This window comes from Rhynchophorus ferrugineus, unplaced genomic scaffold, assembly GCF_030347505.1.
Source record: "Rhynchophorus ferrugineus isolate W39M unplaced genomic scaffold, kcgeb_rfMv2 rfM3, whole genome shotgun sequence".
NCBI classification, from domain to species: Eukaryota; Metazoa; Arthropoda; class Insecta; order Coleoptera; family Curculionidae; genus Rhynchophorus; species Rhynchophorus ferrugineus.
Window position 1 is genome coordinate 45,162,472 of NW_027472582.1, and position 19,991 is coordinate 45,182,462.

At 31.2% G+C, this 19,991-nt stretch overlaps 2 protein-coding genes across 3 annotated transcripts in view; one reads left to right on the forward strand and one right to left on the reverse strand.

Annotated features, from left to right (window-relative positions):
• Positions 1-749: 749 nt before the first annotated feature.
• Positions 750-19,991, forward strand: part of LOC143194386 (cathepsin L) — a 29,202-nt gene continuing 9,960 nt past the window's right edge. The window contains exon 1 of one of the 2 annotated variants that reach the window (XM_076401107.1): positions 750-855. In XM_076401107.1, the coding sequence (XP_076257222.1) occupies positions 765-855 (91 nt within the window). In that variant the 5' untranslated portion in view covers positions 750-764. Of the gene's footprint in view, positions 856-17,098; positions 17,193-19,991 lie in introns of those variants that run through there. The other variant, XM_076401108.1, reaches the window with a different exon arrangement.
• On the reverse strand, positions 3,813-19,071 carry LOC143194385 (sphingomyelin phosphodiesterase). The gene is made up of 14 exons (XM_076401106.1): positions 18,794-19,071; positions 17,928-18,061; positions 17,747-17,873; positions 17,494-17,655; positions 16,996-17,123; positions 14,842-14,993; positions 14,664-14,742; positions 14,434-14,606; positions 9,181-9,375; positions 9,012-9,112; positions 6,099-6,251; positions 5,908-6,017; positions 5,578-5,765; positions 3,813-3,981 (listed from the first exon to the last, which is right to left on the reverse strand). Exons 1-14 carry the CDS (start codon positions 18,855-18,857, stop codon positions 3,858-3,860), a joined length of 1,890 nt encoding a protein of 629 aa, XP_076257221.1. The 5' UTR covers positions 18,858-19,071; the 3' UTR covers positions 3,813-3,857.

Consider the following 19,991-nt stretch of genomic DNA (forward strand, 5'->3'; position numbering starts at 1 on the left):
TTAGTTATACCCTTACCCTTATAAACCCTTAGTTATAGGGATTTTAAAGTTTTTTTCATAGATTTTCAACATGTAACTGTGCCTTGATGTAATATAAAAAAGAACGTTGCCGAGTTTCTTCTTATATAATGTTTATTTTGTATCTTAATTCATTGGTGGCCAAAACCAAAAGAAATGCTAAATAGGCCCAGAATATGGCAGGTCGAAATTCGACTACAATGTATAAATTACATTAATCAATTACATTAATTAATCATGCTTTTCTCATAATAAAGTAAAAGACTAATTTAAAAATGATATGTTACTAAAACTTATTTTCTCAGTATTTTTAAACAAAAACAATTTTTCTCTTATTCTTTTTCTTCGCCAGACTAAATTAGACTCAAACTAAATCAAAAACTGATTTCGAAAATCTAAATATCTTGTAAGCAAAGAAAACAGACCCCTAATTTTAACATTAAAATTATAAGTCTTTAATCCAGCGGGATTCGATCCTAGTACGTTATTGTCGGTCAGCTAAACTCTTAACCTCTCTGTTTATACATTTTGTGTCACCGATCTGACAGCTATTCCTGGTTGCTTGACTAGCGTTTTTAGTTTTATTTGTGTAGCGACCTTGAGGCATGTCGAATTTTACATCGTGGAATAACGGTTTACAAAATACCCAGAAATATAATCCCAGATGTTGAACACGGGCTGGGTGCCAGCAGCGCCAACTAGAACCCGATAACGAATAGCTGGCAACCCCGAGACGTTTATCTGGGATGTTATTGAAGGGTATTTCGATTAATTTCAGTACTCGACCATCGTTTGGTTTAGACGTGCCACCATCGACTGCCCAAGCCTCGTCACAAGGTAACAAAGCTGTTTTAAAGTTTTATCATTTGTATTTTTATATTTTTATATTACTTCAATAAATAACGGTCACATAATGTAAACACCACTGTTTTATTTCGTTTTACCTCCATTCACCAAGCCATCTCATTTTATCCTAAAGTGGTGACCCCGACGTGATCGTAAAATTGGGTTTGGACTCGTGAATGGAGGGTACGTGCAACATTGTGTATTTTACGTGGCCGTTATATTTTTTGTTTTAACATTTTCAATATTTTTAAAACTATTCCTCTTCGATTTTACTTTTGTTCGTTCAGCATTACATTCATTTAAACATTTGTTCCTCATTAAATTTTATGTTAGTGCTGGAACAATGGACCTTAAATTTCATTTTATTATTTCCATATCATTTTTTAAAATTTTTTGTTCAAATTGTATTTCTTTCACAATCTTTTGAACTCATAGATATTTTTACATCACTGCTTAATCATCAGCGTCTCGGCTAAACGTTTCTTTATGTCATAATGTCTTCCTTCGCTCGCCGTCTCCGTCATAATGGCAGAATTTTATTTGAAAGGCTTTGGACAGCTTCGGTCGGATACCGTCGTTATTTGTTTTTTCTGAATTACCGTAACGTATGTGACTACGGATTAGTCACAGAACAGCTCCAGAAGCTAGGTACCTATTGCAGTCACCGTAGACTCGTCATGTCTTCGCCAAGGTACCAGAATTGCCAACGTCTCGTCGCCGAAGAAAATAAGCTACCACGTCGTCGAACAATCGATCCTCCCACAGCGTCGATTACGGGAGCCCTGTCCGAAAAATAGCTTATTTTCAACGTCGTCGATGGACCACATTCAAGTGCCAAAGCAACGATGAAGCAACGGTATCTGTAGGACCGGAAGACATCAACAGCCGTACCAGATCGCAACCGTACCAACCACAACCGTTTCGATTTATCATATTTTTAAAAACCCTTTTCATGCAGCACATTTTGTTTTGTATTTTATTTTTTTCATACATTTTTGTACTTTTATTTGCTTAAAATAATTGTATGTAAAATTCTGGCAGGGGAGTATTGTAACGACCTTAATGCTGTCGAATTTTACATCGTGGAATAACGGTCTACAAAATACCCAGAAATATAATCCCAGATCTTGAAGACGGGCGCCAAATATAATAGTCTTCTGTGGTATATAGTGACTGAAGAAGATTAGATATGCGATGTAGCGCATTACGAGCTGCTAAAACCAAATTAAACTCTCACTTTTGATGTCTACATATCACAAAAACAACAACTAATAACACACACAAATTCATCGTTTTGTATGAAAACACTCGACCACACATTGCAAGAGTTATGAAATTCTGCTGTACTCAGTGTACTCACTACACATGATCCCTTCTGATTACCACATGTTGAGATTTATGTAACCTTAGCCAGCACACGATTTGGAAAAGCTGATAATATCGATCGATGATCTCCGTCAAATCTATAACGTTCTTTTGAGAGGACGTTGAAATCATCGAAAATATATTGATTATTAAATATTTTATCAAATTTACTCAGGCGTTTATGCCTTTTTGTGAAAAAATTGTTAGAATATATGTAAGCAATCAAAGAGGATCAATCGGACCTATCTTAGTTTCTGGTGTAATAATGTTTGTGTATTAATACTACTGTTTTTTTAAAATTAAATATACTCCACTACACTGTACTACACAAGATCAAATGAGTTTTTACTCTCTGTCCTGTTCTGGTGTTATCCAAAAGTTGCAAAATTTCGATATTAGCATGAGAACGGAGTGTCTCTTCATCTTCATCTTGTGCGGTGTAATTGTATGTGAAATGCACATGTACAGTTTTAATTTCGTTAATTATTACGTTCCATTATTTAAATTGTCACTTGTCTGTGTGTTTATATAATATCATATGTGTTGTGTAGGTAAAGAATTGGAGCCAATACACTTCCTTGTGGTATACCTATTTTAAATTATTTTATTGTAAAGTAAGCTTCCACTTGTTTGACTTTAAACATTCTGGCTGTAATATTTCAATAGTTCCGTGTATTGTTTCGGTCTCATTTTATGTAGCTTATGAATAAGGCCTTATCGAAGGTTTATGCCACATCTAAGAATATTGTTGAACATGTATTTTTTTACTTTCATAGACATCTATAATCTAATAAGGAATAATCAGCAGTTAGACAGACTTGGATGATCATTTCTTGGTACAATGTTATCTTAGCAATCTCTGGCACATTAATTTATAGTAATTGTAGTGTCCTTGGTGCATGTCGAATTTTACATCGTGGAATAACTGTCTATAATATACCCAGAAATATAATACCGTCAGTTTTGTTTAATCATATCCACAGGTTTTAATGCTCTTCTATAAAGCATACTTATTTTTCATATATATATTTATACCTTTTTTGTATATTTTATGTTACGAACTCTATGTAAAATTCTGGCAGGGCAGTATTGTAACAACCTTGATGCATGTCAAATATTACATTGTGGAATAACTGTCTACAAAATACCCAGAAATATAATACCAGATGTTGAACACGGGTGGGGTGCTAGCAGCACCAGCCATGAAACGATAACGATTATCTGGCAACCCCGAGACGTTTATCTGAGATGTTATTGAAGGGTACTTTCATCATTCAGTAACCGACCATCGTTTGGTTTAAACATGCCACCATCGACTGCCCAAGTCTCGTAAGGGAACACCGCTGCCAGCCCGTTTTTATCCATTTTGTAATTTCACCTTTTTTATACAACTTCAATAAATAACGGTCACATAATATTAACATCACTGTATCATCACGTTGTACCTCCATTCACTGAGTCATATCATTTACCCTAAAGTAATTAATATAGGCAACTAATAGGTTATGACAACTAAATCAGTGTGTATATTCTGTACAAAATATAATTTACATTTAGGACTACATTAAAATACATAAAAAGCGTTCTTATAAATTTGTTTATTTAGATAAAAAAAATAAAGTAAATATTTATATCGTGTTTGCACACAGCTGCGTCTTACTATGTGATTTGGCACATTTCAAACTACACAGTATTTGATTCTGACAGTCAGTATCGCATAATGGCATTGTGGGTGAATCCCTGTAATAATTCCTATAAAAAAATTAATATGTCAATAACTGAGATTATATATTAAACGAGATACATTTTAGATATAGAAATTATTTTGTCATGGTTATTTTAACGTTGTTCTTGCATTCCATTATAATTTATTTACAATTTTAACTAGCAGATGATCATCGATACACTTTATTCTAGAGTGGCGACCGCCACGGCCCTTTAGGCCACCACGAATTCATCAACAAGTACAAAGGATGACGTCTCGCTCTCTTTTCTTTTCTCCATCCCCTTGCAATAGTACCACTTCCACAGCGCTACCGTACTTCCTCTACCTAACCTAATATCCTTAAAATTCTCCCGTCGACAACATATATCATTTAACATTGAAATAAACAGTATTTCTTTAACCAGTGTTTTCAGTTCTCATGCAAATTCCTTCCAAAAATAGTAGTGAGTGTTCTGACAAATAATTGCAGCGGCAGCCACACATTTCGACGTATAAACTACAAGGCGGCTAATACCCTCATAAAATGTGAGTTCCAAAAAGAGAAATGAAAAGTTTAAATCTCACTCATATATAAAATACCCACAGTCGTCAGTAAAGAAACCAAGAGAATTGCAAGGGGGCATGAGAATATTGAAGTATTACATTTTTGGATACCACCAGAACAGGACACAGGTTCAAAATAATCAAACCATCTGATTTTGTGTAGTGAGGTGCATATAATAAAAAAATACAGCAGTGATATGTATAAACATTAATTCACCAGAGATTGAGATAGGGCTGATGTGTCCTCCTAGTTATATATCTAGATTTAAGTTATCACAAAGACAAATTGTAGGTTAGAAGGAAACGACGAGTAACAATGTAATAATTAATATATATATATATATATATATATATATATATATATATATATATATATATATATATATATAATCTATACATAACATACATAATGAAAACAAGGAGAACCCAGACTGTTGTATTATGACCGATGGAAGATTATGATCATCTAGTAGACACTTAGTGCTAGATATATTAAATTTTTTTGTAAAAAAAATAATTAACGGCAAAATTTGTTGGAAAGTTTTGTATTTATAAAAATACATCAAAATTAAATTAGAGGCCATAAAGTTTTTGGTTAAGATCATCTTTACATATATGACATCAAGAAACCGAAATAAAATTTAGAAAATTACATTTTGACTTTGGTAGCATAATTATTTTGAATATATTAGTGAAAATGTGAAATAATGTAAACAATTCTTAAACAGTCTACTTAAATGTTAGTGAAATTACTTTATTTTGGCATTTTTCTACTTAAAATAATAATTTTCCATTTAGTATTATTGAGTTCATATATTATTCAGAGTATACAAACAATAATCATGGACGTTTAGAATTGCATACCAATTTATCTTAATAAAACTTATTTAAAAAAAAAAATATCAGAATACATGTAAGTACCTAATATTTTATATTTAAAAATAGAACCTAATTTATCAAAATAACCATAATCAATTCTTTATTTTTAAAGATACAAACTCTGCAATATTTGTATTCATTCAATATTATTTCAACTGACGCGGCGAAATTTCTATTAAAAAATGAGCTTTTGTACAAACCTGTAAAATCTTTTAAATAAGTTGTCGTTGACTTTCATCTTGTTTATTAACAAATCCCATTCCTTTGGTCTAAGGCTATTCATTTCATATTCTTCTTTAGCTGAATATAATTTGAACCAATTTGGTTCATTTCCTTCATCATTAGCACTTTGCAAATCAAAAGTCCAAGTTTCATGGTCTATAATTTCCTAAAAATAAACGTATACATGTTATATTATATAGCATCTATTAAAAATGCATTCTCAAGAGTTATATTCACAGTATTATTTAATTGGATGATCATATTCAATTAAAGAGTATTAAGAATTACTGATTAATCTATAAACTTGCCCTCGTAGTGCGGTCATGGTCTCCGTCCACATAGTAAATCCGATAGGCCGGATTATAATTTGTAAAACTAGTAACCGAAGGAGCCAAATAAGCCACTGCTGTAGGTCTGCCTGTAGAATATGAATATGAGTTAAATGATAACTAACGTGTCTCTCACAGTTATCGTTTGAAACAGTAGAATAACGCCTTACTATAATTAGTTGTCTCGTAAAACACTTGAAACTCGTCTGCGTGACTATGGCCGTAAAATAATCCGGTGATGGTGCCTTCATAACGATGCACTATTTCATAAAAATTTCTTGACCAAGTTTTCAGGCAGTCGTCGCTACCTGGTGCCACATGACCTGCATTAATAATATTTTTATTAAATTTAATTACTGGAGATTTGAAACGTTAAAACTAGAAACAATAGGCATCATTTTTAATTTAAAACTTTATTACTTTTTTCGATGTGTCAACTATTTTTTTATTACATTTCATTTTGAGCAACATAAGCGAAACAATCTGATAATTATAACAGATAGGATTGGATATTTTAGACAAGCTTTATAACGTTATTGTTTCTATCTTATACATAACGTTTTTGCTTAAATGCAATCGCTAAAATTTAATGAGATTAATTGTTGTTTAGAATGATCAACTGTCATAGTTTTGACATATTTTAAAAGTTGAATATTTGCTTTTATTTTTCTATCAATAACTAAGTCAAGTTTCAGTTTTTTCCTCGACCACAATACGATGTACTTCTTGTATTTTCAATGTTTCTATGTATGTTGGTCACAAAGTAAGTAGTGACTATATGATTATATACTTTTGTATTTTCCGTCTTTGTAACCACTTTTATGATTCTTAAATATATTAGTTGCTTATATGTACTGTATGAAAATACGAAATATCCTTGTAAATTTTTTTTTAACTATTTGATACTTTTACTATTTACCGTGGATTCTGTATCACGGTCCTCGGCATTAAGCCTACCAATTGGCGAGTGATTAACTTTTGAAAATATCCGGTCTTACCCAGCATTGTTAGTGACGTGACTGGGATCATTTTCCTTGTTGGGACTTGCGCTCTTGTTTTAGGGAGAATCACAATTATAAACAACAACAAACATAAATTTAAATCCATGCTCCAGCAGGATTTAAATCCGCGATTATCCCAATAACAGGCGGACCGCTCTATTGCCTTGACCGCTGCGCCAACCAAGCCGATAATATAAAAAAACTGTTAAAAAACCTCATCTAATGGAAACTCATGGTAATGCTGCTCCGTAATAACCCTATTTTAGGTTTTAGATTTAACATTTTAAAAGTGGGGCTGAACTTATTGAACCCGTCTCCTGAACTTTTAGATAGTTTAGCAGTTGATGAATGAACTTTTTCCAGGCGGTTACATGCGAAGGGAAAGCTCCAGAATGAAGAAAAATCACAATCACTCGAATTCACTGAAAATACCATTTCGAATTGTTTCAACATCGCGGTTTTTTTGCTTGAATAAAAAGGCAAAGTTTTCTGTAGCACATTGTGACTGGCTATACATCTACTGTGACAATCCCAAACGCAAAAAATTATGGGTTTATCCAAGAGAGTAATATGGCATAAAGTTTTGTAGTGCGAGATGAGGTCAGCAAGCAGTAGTATATTACCAGCTTATATAACTAAGTGAAACTTTGACTGTAAATGTTTACTGACGCCAATTGAACTAAATGACGTATAATTGCAGAAAGACCACCAATAGCGACTAATAGACACCAAGTCATCTTGTATGAGAACGCTCGACCATGTACAGGGCTTGTTAAAGATGCCCTGTTAAAGCTAACATGGGAAGTTTTTCCGCACCCACCATACTCACTTAGCGATTTTTGATTATCACTTGTTCAGAATGATGCAGTATGTCTCAGTTGGCACATCATTTCGCAAAGATGTACGAAAATGGGCAAAAAAAATTGTAGAAAAAGATGGAAAAAATTTTTTTTTCATAAGAGGAGATTATAAGGCTGCTGAATTCATTTTAAAAATAAAAAAATTATTATCAAGAAAAGAAAATAAATTGACGTTGGTTTAACAGTTACTTGAAGCGTCTCATGGTGTAGTTAAAGGCCCATAGCCATAAAGTATTCCAATTATTCGAAGCGTTTCTTGGTGTAATTAAGTGGAAAAATATTGGAATTTGAACAGAAGCTTACAATTCAGTGTGAACGATCACTAAAAGCAAATTGCAGTAGCTCATTTTCTTAGCCGGGCTATTGGAATTTGGAGTCACTAAAGTTAAGAAGTCTTTCCATAGAGGGAAACCATGGAAAATTTGACAGAAGCAGTACCATTCCGAAAATCTTCATGGTAAACTGGCGGACGAAGGTATAGGCGATACTCAAACATAATTATCCAGACGGAATAATGATCACGTACGACTACCATAACTACAATTCATATGTTATCTCACGAAATGAATAAAGCCAATATGGACGTATGGGGTGCAAATATGGGGTTGGACTAAAAATTCAAATCAACTAGTCATACAACGCTGTCAAGACAAGGTTCTTCGATTGATTACCAATGCCTATTATTACGTAACCAACAAGGAACTGCACGACGACCTGGAAATCAAATGGATTTGCGAAGTTATTCAAGATTTTGCCTTGAAACACGAAAGAATATTACTAAATCATACTAACGTGGAAACAATACAACTGCTGGACAGCGCGCAGGATGTCAGGAGATTGAAGCGAACAAAACCATACGAACTTATATAAAGTGTATACCTTTAGTGTAAACTATAGCTATAAGTTATTATAATTTTATAATTGAGGAATACATATTAATGTATTTTCTCGCACTCGTCTTGCTTGTGAATTAATCCAAGTACAAATGAAAAGTAGTAATAAATTAATTTATAATTAAGATTCTACTCAGCGTATCTAATAAAGATGTTATAAAAAAAATTTAAATATCAATATTGGCCTACAAATGGAAATTAAAAAGCAATTTTTATTGTTGGATAAAGGTTTAGCTTTAAGATAATTTTTTTTACAAAATTAGTTTCAAATATTAATCATAATAAAATTGAAATTGATAGATGAAAAATAATGTACAGTTTTACATTACCTATTATATGAACTTTTTCGTTATTATCTTCTGCTTGTTGTAATTCATTTACCAACCATTTAAGTTCATTTGAAGGATCCGTACTGTTAAGGAACAACCACCTTGAAAATAATTTTATATTGCATTGTATTAATATGAAGTTTTGTACAACTGTTACTTTTACTCTTACCAACTTAGTGAGTAACAATAGTTTGTATTCAGTGATATTAGTCGAAATCCAGGTCTCAGAAGTACGGAATAAAAAGCGCCGTGGTTGACTGTGTTAAATGCACTTGCTGGCAACCATCTTAACCAATGATTAGTCATTTCCTTATAGAGCCAAGTTATTGAGTGTGTATCATCTTGCATCCAAGGAGGCGGAAAACTATTTTTGAGAGTAAAAATAAATGTAGCTTATTATTATATTAAACTGTTGGGTGGGTCGGGAGATTGAGCAGATAATTGCCAACTGCCTTTTGATAATTCTAACAATTTAGCTATAAATATTTCTAAATGATTTTAAAAATATAAAACCCAGTAGCCCATTATTTAAATTAATTGTTTAAATATGTAAATACCCGAAACCACATATTTGAGTTTTGCATTTTCTTATATGTAAGAGCTGACTAACAAATATTGCTATGTCAAGGAAGACAATTTTACCAATATAAATGCCATGGGCTCAAAATACACGGACAGACGGCTCACCTTATATTTAATTTATATATAACATACAATATTTTTTATTAGTTGTTGAACTTGCTGATATAAGTTTATAAACTGCTATATGTGTTTTTATAGGTTATTTCATATTATCCAGTCAAATTATATTTTTATATTAAAATAAATAAGAGTTTGACGACAAAATTAGTGCTACGCCAACAAATAATATCAAGATGACAGTTTGAAACAGGCATTTAATTTTAAACGACAAAACTTCCAATTCGAATTGCGGCAGTATGAACGTTGTTATGCAAGAGGATACTTTGCGTATGTTGTTTTTTTTAATACGTCATTCAATTTGATCAATTAACATCGATTGACATCTGCAGTAACATTTTTATTTTGTTTTCGTTGTTCATAATACACTACACCTTGCTGATCCAATTATGTTACATCAAGATTTTATGGGTATGAATATTCCGCTTTGGGATCAATAACGATTCTTCTGCAGTATTCACCTACGATTTGAAATTGTTATAGTAAATCCCCTTTTCATTTCCAGTTATAATACTCTACAGAAAACTCTACTTTTTTAGCTAGCAAGCAATGATACCGCAATGATGAAATGTTTCTAAATGGCATTTCAGGCATGGCATTTCATGGCAGTAAATTCATGTGGCTACTCATTTTTTCTACTTTTAGATTATTTCCATCAGAACATATAAATGTCTGAAATCAGTTAGTTCATCAACTACTAAGCTCTCTTAAAACTTCTTTGATAATATTAGCTTGGACTTTCTGCAATATTATAATGAAGAAACATCAACATCACTACTTTTAAGTATTTGAAAAATTGGCTTCATTCTGAATATATCGATAATATTAAATGAAAAACTGTTGGAGCTATTTCATAAAACAATATAAATAGAACAAGATTTATATAGATCTTGTTTTGATCTTGCTTGATCTTAAAAATAAAACAGTTCGGATCATTATATAAATCAGTGTGCATATATAATGAGAGCATCCTTGTTTAAATTGCTTGCTTAAGATTCTTAAGATTTTTACCTTTAACATTAGGATTGTAAAGCGTAAAACATCTTTGTTCCTTTTTTATATTTTTGTCGCTTTCAACTATATAATTAATCGTAATTCGTTATCACAATACTTAATAATAAGGTAGTTGTAATCAACCAATTAGTAAACTAAATTAGAATAAAACAAATATTTATATAAGTACTACACGAGGCGCTGGAAATCCAGTATCCTGCATGACTTAAATGGTGGGAAGCATAAAATATGAAAATGTATACTCGTTGTTCTCTTTTCCTTGTAAAACTCGAAAATCACTAACTGTGTAGAGGAGTCTGTAGAGGACATCCCAGAAACTATCCAATCCCACTTCCTCTTATCGCATTCTCGCGACCTACTACATTTTCCACACTTCCTCTTAAAATAAGACTGCTCCTTATGAAAACCTCTTCATTCAGACAATCAGACAACCCGTATTTGCTAATCTGCAACCATTCACTCCCTTGCAGATGATATGAAGAAGACACAAAGAACCAACATCAAGCAGCACATCGAGTAGATCAATGCGAACCTGCCTAGGAATCTCCTTAAGAGACAAAGATTACAATAAAACCAAAAGCCATCAACCTTTGGGGCTAGATCATGAAAATTTGAACACAGATTCAATAAAATTCAGCTAAAAAAACTAGTAAAATACGACTCTCCAAAATCCCCGTTCAGATCTGTAATGTCCATTCCAATGAACTTAGACTATTGGTAAAAATCTCAGAAAGAATAATGCTTGCTATATGAAAAATGGCTTTAGACTACAATAATGTGTACTACAAATGTTGATTAACAGACATTATTCCACAGTCATCCTTCTTCCAGAAACGAACCAAAAGAATATGACCAAACAATATTTAGAAATGTACACAATAATCAGACCATCAAGAGTGATCTATCCTATCTTCCTATAACCCTCCTCTCGAAGGGTAGACAAATATCTCCCCGAAATGCCTATCTCAGTCAATTTAAAGTGAATCGGAACATACACAGAACACATATCAACTATAAATATTAACACATTCGATGTGTCTGGTGGTTTATGTTTATTAACTTTCACGCACCTTTAAAAACCGCACCTTTAAACCTTCACACACGCTAACACTCATATTCCTACTATAATGCTAGAGAAACACTGGAACGTATAATGGTATACTATTGCGGGCGTCAGACACATCGAATATTTTAATGTCTGCAATATCTATGTGCCTCCTGAATCACTTTCATAGCTGTCTAGACAAGATCCCTCTCCAATATAGTCCTGTCTCCAATACAGTCCATCGGTCACTTACAACTTCCTATGTACCACGATAGACTATTATTAGTCCCACCCACAATTATTTTTCTATTGTACCGAAATATCTATTTCCACTCAAGTCCCATTTCCTCTATCTCTTCAAACATTAAGATCGACAGGAACCTCTAACGGGAATCGTTGGATCTGCCATTACAGATAATATGATATAATAATACACCGAGACGTAGAATTCAGCTGAACTCAGCTCACCTGAACTCTACCTCAACCCGCATATCACTAAGGGCGTATCTCGGTATCTCCATTGTGTAGTAAGCAATGAGAATTTTTGAGAAAAACTATAATATTGAACTCAAATTATAAAATGTATGTTACAATCTTTAAATTATGTTATTAATGACGTGGACATAGGTAATAAAATTTATAATAGCTGTTGTATCACACAGTGTGGTGTACCATGTACAAAATTAACTAAAAACTGAATTTCTAACTTTTAAATTTTAGTATTTTTATTGAATTATTAGGTAGACTATTTGTCACTAAATAACATAAAAACATCACTTTATCTTGGTTGGTCGCGCTTTTCTTTAGCAGCGCTTCTAAACTTTGCGATGATATCAACCAAGAATCACGATTAAACCAATTTATTATTTGCTTTTCAAAGTTATTTTGTATGTGCTTAAGTATTATACTCTTTACATAATATAAAATTAGTTCTTTTCAAGTTGGTAAGTACTTTATATTGTTATAGAAAACCTACCGCGAAGTTCTGTTAAAGAGTTTTTTACAGATTAAAAATATCTAAACAAATTTGTGTAAATTTTCCAGCATTTTAAACATTATTGTACATCCAAGATTTTTTAAAAACTATTCATAAACTAATTTAGTAATTCCAACAAAAGTTTGAATGTTGTGGATTGCGATTAACAGAGTTTTTTTTAGTGGCGGATGTTACAATAAAACATAAATATTTAATAGACATTTGGTAAAAACTCCAAAGGGTCATCGAAACGTTTGAAAGATAAAATAATGAATTGTAGTAAACATTTTTGGATTAATAATTTCCACTAAATATGAGACAATGTGTTGTTCTAGCAGGCGACTTTTGGAAAGTGTGTTGACTTGGCTGAGCCAAGTTATATATTGTCGTAATAATTTACAACAAATACCATATTCGGATATAGACCAACCTAATTCCAGTTTAAATCGGAGAGGAAGAGACCGAGTTCTTTTTGAAGAGGCCTCAATTAAAACAAAAAAGAAGACGCGCAGCTGAGTTAGCGGACAGAACTAGAGGAGCTACAGTTTGATTCACACGTGGTCTCGGGAAGTAATCGGGTTCAATCTACCGCCATTTTTACTCCTATTGAAACGTTGGCACTTGTGTTAGACTTGGATATATCTGTCAGAAAATACATAATTCTTAGATCAGTGATTAATGTTAAAACCCAAAATTGCATACCCAGATATTTTCAAGAAAAGGAAATTAAAAATGAAATTTTGCCTTCCAGTATAATTATCTGATATTTCCACGGAAGTGGATTTACAGGAACCTTTACACAAAACGATAGAAAGTATTTTAAAATGAACTAACTTATATGTTTCAACAAGACTTAAGCTCCTTTGCAGGTATGGCTTTGATGGTAGTTCTGGCCATAGTCAATACAAACAAACTTTTAGTAACTCCGAAAGCAGAGATCAATTTTTATTCTTAGTAGAGATGATGCATCTAAGATTAGTTGATGAAGAAACAGGACAAGAACTATGGAGAAACCCTAGACTCTCGTGAACTTATATATATATATATTGTATGTATGTATATACATATAATACATATAATAAAAATTTGATTAGTCTGTAATACAAAGTTGACGAGAGTCTAGGGTTTCTCCATAGTTGCCTGAATAATAAGTAAAACCTTCTAAATATCTTTTAGTATATTTTAGTATGTTAAATCATGCATTAAATTATTAAAAACATTTTATAGAATTAAAATTAGTGCTTTTATTTTTAAAATACCGATTTTTGTCCTTATACAGTATAGCACATTACATTGTGTAACGAGTCAAAGTATATTAATAAACAAATAAAGTGTATACGAGAGGAATATTTCTCAGTAATTATTTTAAAGTAAATCTGTTTAATCTTAAGTATTACCGCAGTATATAATATATAGATATAATACACCGTTAGTATTGATACTATCACCTTTGTTTAACCTTACTTATATATTTAAGATCAATATTTCATTTGTTTCATATAGTTACGATTATTTAATTTTCATATAACATTATCTATCATTATTATTATGTAATTTTGAATAATGTTTGTACAAAATAAATACAATAATTTTAAAAATTGAATCGTAATATTAGTTATTTCTCATGTAATTGACGATACAATGTCACAAATAATCTGTACTAAAACATCTAGTTGATATAAACTTACTTGCCGGCTGGAGCTGATTCATGATTACCTATGGCTGGAAAAACTGGTTTATCTGGAAACGCTGTAAATATAATTTCTACAGTATCTCTAATAACATCAAGATTTGAATTTTTCGTTTGATTCCAGATATCATGCGGCGGTAAATCTCCTGTCCAAATTACATAATCGATATCCTATGAGAAAAAATATATATTAAATAAAAAAATTATATATCTAATTATACTTCTTACTGGATGCTCCAATGCGATATGATTCAACATATTTTCTAATAAAATCTTGGGAGCGTCGCATTTCTCATAAGAACCCCACCTGAAATATCACATGCCACTGTAAACCTTCCTCCGCCATTTTGTCATTAAACGGAATACCTTCCTTTATTGAAACTTAAATTTTAATGTGTTTTAATACCTGCCTGCTGGAATAGCTTCCTCTTCATCTCTTAAATTGCTATATGTCCTACAACAAAGTGGTTCTTTGCAGTTCGTCACAGATCCAACAAAATAGTCTGGATCATAATGAGTATCTGATAAATGCAATACTTTGAAAACCGGAGAATTCACCTAGTGAAACATGCTAATATTAGAACATTTAAATTAATTTCCTCCTTGCCTGTTACAGACTGTTAATTTTTAAATCCCAGGGTTTTCTTTATTGCAATAAAAACTATAAATAAACAACCTTATACATAATAAATATTTAGTGGTATTTTTCTTAATTATATTCAATGATTATTATCAAAATAAAGGTTTAGTACCGGGTGCAGTTAATTAAAATTCAAAAGTGGCCTCTGAATGAATAATTTTCGACAAGTCAGCACAATAAACATTAGACCCAATATTTTTAACCATATAAATGTATGAGGTTGTCGGACCATCACTACGTATAAACAAAGGAGATCCTCGGTTGCTTACATAGCTCAATATAGTAATTTAACAACATATTTACGAAACTGATAATTATTAAACATATAATTTATAGCAATAATAATAGACGGGCGTGGAAAACAGTCATTTGTTCAATAAATTACTTATTATGTCATAGCAGTTGTAAATAACCATTCAACTCTATTAATTTTATTTTTTAATATACTGGTATCTTATTTGATTTATAATAAAGTAAAATAGATGTCCTTTTTATTTCTTTTGAATATTTGTGTTTGGTTTTATTCCACGATGAAAATTATTATATTTTGATTCTTCTAATAAATATTATTAGATTTAATGCCATAAATTATTGATTTAAAACAAAATTATCCCACATTAAGGGAGTTCTGGAACATATTTTATAGTTATATATTATATATTATGTGTCATATAATATACTTAAATACTGTTTGAAAATGTTAAGGTATTAAATAGAAATGCAACACAAAATATTTTAATCACGATTTCAATAATGTATTTATTATAGGAAATGCTAACGAATGCACTGTTAATGTACTAAAAAGTGGTTTAGGATTCTGGTATCCGTAACTATAGCCTTCAAAATGAGGAGGTCGTTAATTTGTTTGGAAGCCTGTCTGAGTTGTATTAGGTGCTTCCATGTATTTTAATCAGCGATATCTATTGATGAAAATGCAAAGTATATATGTAACCAACTGTTAAATTTTATGGTTTTGACATTTATTTACATGAAACAGTTTTTCACTTGGTTTTATTGAACGTACGCTAATCATGGAAGGTGCAAAATTGTATTTTCGATATTTATTACTTTTATTGTCATGAAGAAATTGCATTCAATTCATGGTTTTGAACGACATTAAGAGTACCAAAAATGTTCGAAGACAATTAATTAAAAGACTTGTACGAAAACCCAGTTCACACTTTCAAAAAGCTTTCAGCAGCTTAGCAGATGATAAATCAACTATTTCCAGACGTTTATATGAAATGGAAAAAATCCAAATAAAAGGAAAATGGCTACCATACGAATTGACTTAAAATGCCATTTCCAACAGCATAGCTTGGTTGGTGTCGAAATTCTGTAGAAGCAACAAAAATTGATAGATGGTTCAATCGCTACCAAACTAACATCATTCTTTCGACACGATATGATGTATGTTGTATGTGTTGATAATACAGATAAAAAGTGATCATAATACAAGGACTTAATAGAGAATATTAAAATACAAAACCGACATTAAAGTATTAGAATTAATTCATAGCGTCTTTTTAAAGCTTTTAAATAACTGCTATTAAGGCACAATGTAATCAGTAGAAAGTAGATAAAAACAAATAACAATAATTTATGTTTTACATAATATGTCAGATTTACCCCAAATAAAATATCCTTATTCATTATTTTGACAGAAAACATCTTGAAGAAAGTTACCATATATTGCTCTGACTCTAGCTGGCGAAAATGATTTGCGTTTGCAACCAACTACTTCAACAATACAAATAATCTAATATATTAATATTTGTAAACTAAAATACTAATGTTTGTAATCTAAAACTCTCTCCTTGTCTCCAAAGTTTGTTAACTTTGTTGAATTTAGAAGCTGACAGTTGCGTGATTAACGTGATTTTATGATCAATATAAAATTTGCAAAACATTTACGTTTACCTTCGTTAACTCTTTATATTTTAATTCTGGTTTAGGTGTGTCCGGAAATGTGATGTCCCATTGATGTGCTGGAATATCAGGTTCGTTGCATTTCTCACCAAGTAATAATTTACAAGCATCTGCTGGATCTAAAACATTACAGATTTCATCATGTAATGGATGGAAAGGACTCATTACATAATAATATATAAACATTGGTAAGAATAATGTAAAAATATTAGGTAAACAAATAAAATGTCACCGAAGTTAAGTAATCCGTTTGTCCACTTTAATTATGATATCGTAAGATTGGATATTTATCAATAATATAACCCTTAAGGATTAATGATTCAATTTCAAGATTTTAATTGAGCAAGAATTACTTATTGAAGAAATATTTTGAAGAATATAAACAGATGACACCTTGTCTCAATTTGTTTCAAAACTTATATGTACACAGTATAAGTTATGAAAAAATTAGTTACAGTAAATTAGTTCTGCATGCATATCAAAACAAACCTGATAACATCGACAAAACTGGTAACAATTCCGGTCCGTAACTATCAAATATCCCTCCACATACCTCTGTACTACTGTATATAGCACAGATAAGTATAAAATATTGCTTGATGACCTCAAAGGATACTTTTAATTGTAATTGAGCGTAAAGAAACTGAACAGCTATTAGAAAAATAGACTTAATTAGATACAATTTATTACATTTAATTATCATATATTTTATTTCAACTTCATTCAACTAATACACACGTACCTTTTTCACATATAGGGCAGCTAACATTTAATCCAATAATATCTCTACTGTCTGCTCCGAAAACATTATGTTTAAGAGTTGAATTAGAAATAATAACTTCTTCATTAAATCCTTCAATTTTCAATTCCTGTAAAAATAAATTGATTCAGTGACATTTAATTAAAACCGACATTTTATATACTTTTCCGTATGTATAACGAGGATTTGTGAAATGTTTCTGTGATTCTTTTAGTAGGGGAGACTTATGCTGTGGTAATTTATAATTCCAGCCATCAATGAAATTAAAGGATGTGCTATTTTGTATTGGCGCTTGATCTAAAACAATGTGAAATTGTTTTATTAATTATTTTGAACCGTCAACAAGTCTCTAAATGTCATAATTATTAGCCGATAACTTAGCGATTTCTTCATCAAAAATTCAATTCATATCACTTTGTAGCTACTATATATGTCTGATGTAGCTCCTTCGGCCTTTCGATTATTATCTTTTTGAAAACTCTAATTCAAGAAATATTTCGGCAAGTATAAGTACTTAAAAAGAAGAAACCAGAAACAGTTTCGAAAAATAAAAAACCTGTTTGTGTTTTGCGTCAAAAAGTCAAAAGTCTATTTTTTAATTACATAAGTAACATGTCTAACCTATTAGGATTTTTACCCATTATGACCACTTAGCGTTTTAAGACTGCAACCAATTTGAAATTATGGTTTATATTTATATATTTTATTAAATAAAACATGTTTTAAGTATGAAATAAACTAAAAATGTATTTTCTATGTCAATTATAGTTAAGAAATATTTTAATATACTTTAATAACATATGCAATTTCTTAAAATGCAATTTTTGCTGACGAATTATGTAAACAAAATTGCATAGCAAGACGCAACAATATACGTAGTTGTGTGGTCATCCTTGAGTAAGCTTTTAATGAACTTTTTGCAGTTAATTAATGAATATATTTTCACCGAGACCTATTTATAATAAAATATATACTTTTTCATTTATTTCCATAATAGTCTTGTTATATTAAAAGAATTAAAAGCCTTACCGGTCTTAAATATGCATATAATTAAAATTAAAAATAGCGAAAATATTTTGTCTCTGCGGTTCATATTTTCCTTATTTTAGAAATTTACTCCTCCCTGGAGTATACTCCTTGTTACGACAGTGTCAACTAGCCAAGGCTATCCACTATTTAGCACATATCACTATTACGACGGGCAACTACACGCGAATGATTTTAAAATAAACATTTTTTTGTACGGTCAAAGGATACATAAGTCCCCCTCTACATCAGAACCACCGCGTCGAAGAAAAATCCCATATAAATTTACCTTCAGTTTTAATGTGAAATAAATATCAAACATCAAGCATAATTTCAAGTTAATTAACGTAACCGGTGTAATATCTTCATTTCCATTATTTAGTATGTAAATTTTGACTTGTGAAAACCTTAAAACTTTATTTTTAGCTTAAAATATTATTTGTTTAGTTTTATAGAATGTTCACTTTCGGTTAATTTTAAAGATATAATATAATTTTCAATTAACTTTTACGCTTTTCTAAAAATTAAAGGCGTTATTAGCAAAAATATCTGCAACTCCATTTTTTAACATATTTTCTATTACCATTATCACCAAGAACATGTCCTCATTTCGCAGTCAGCAGTTGAATTCCAGATCAGAAAATCGACTTCATTTTTGAAGATTACCAAGAAGAGAACCACAATCTGACCAAGTCGCATTTTTCATTTAATTCCAAATATTATTGTATTTCGTCTTAATTGTTGAACCAAATAGCCGGCTTTGTATTTGTGATTGGATCCGGCAAATCAAAGCTCACTAAGCTGGGTAAGGCAGGATGTATACTGGGATGATCTCTAAGTTGCTCATTCGTCAGTCGATCGATTTAATGGCAGATAATCGTTGTTTGGAGCGCGTGTGAAGCTGTAGATTCATTCATTAAAGTATTCAAGAGGTTGACAAAACCGACTAATGGCCAAGTGATTTATTGTCACCTACACTAGCCTGACATAAACATGCCATTTTTTAATTTTAAATCTCGCTCCTAAAGAAGCGTACAAAGAAAGAGATGTAAAAAGTCATTGTCTCGTCTAGAGATTTGATAATTGTACTTATAATTAGCAGATGTACCAAAAAGTCATTGCCCGTTTTTTTTTTCTCGGAAAAAAACTACATAATTATGAAGAAAGTGGAATTGAGCAAAATCACTAATCGAGCAATTTT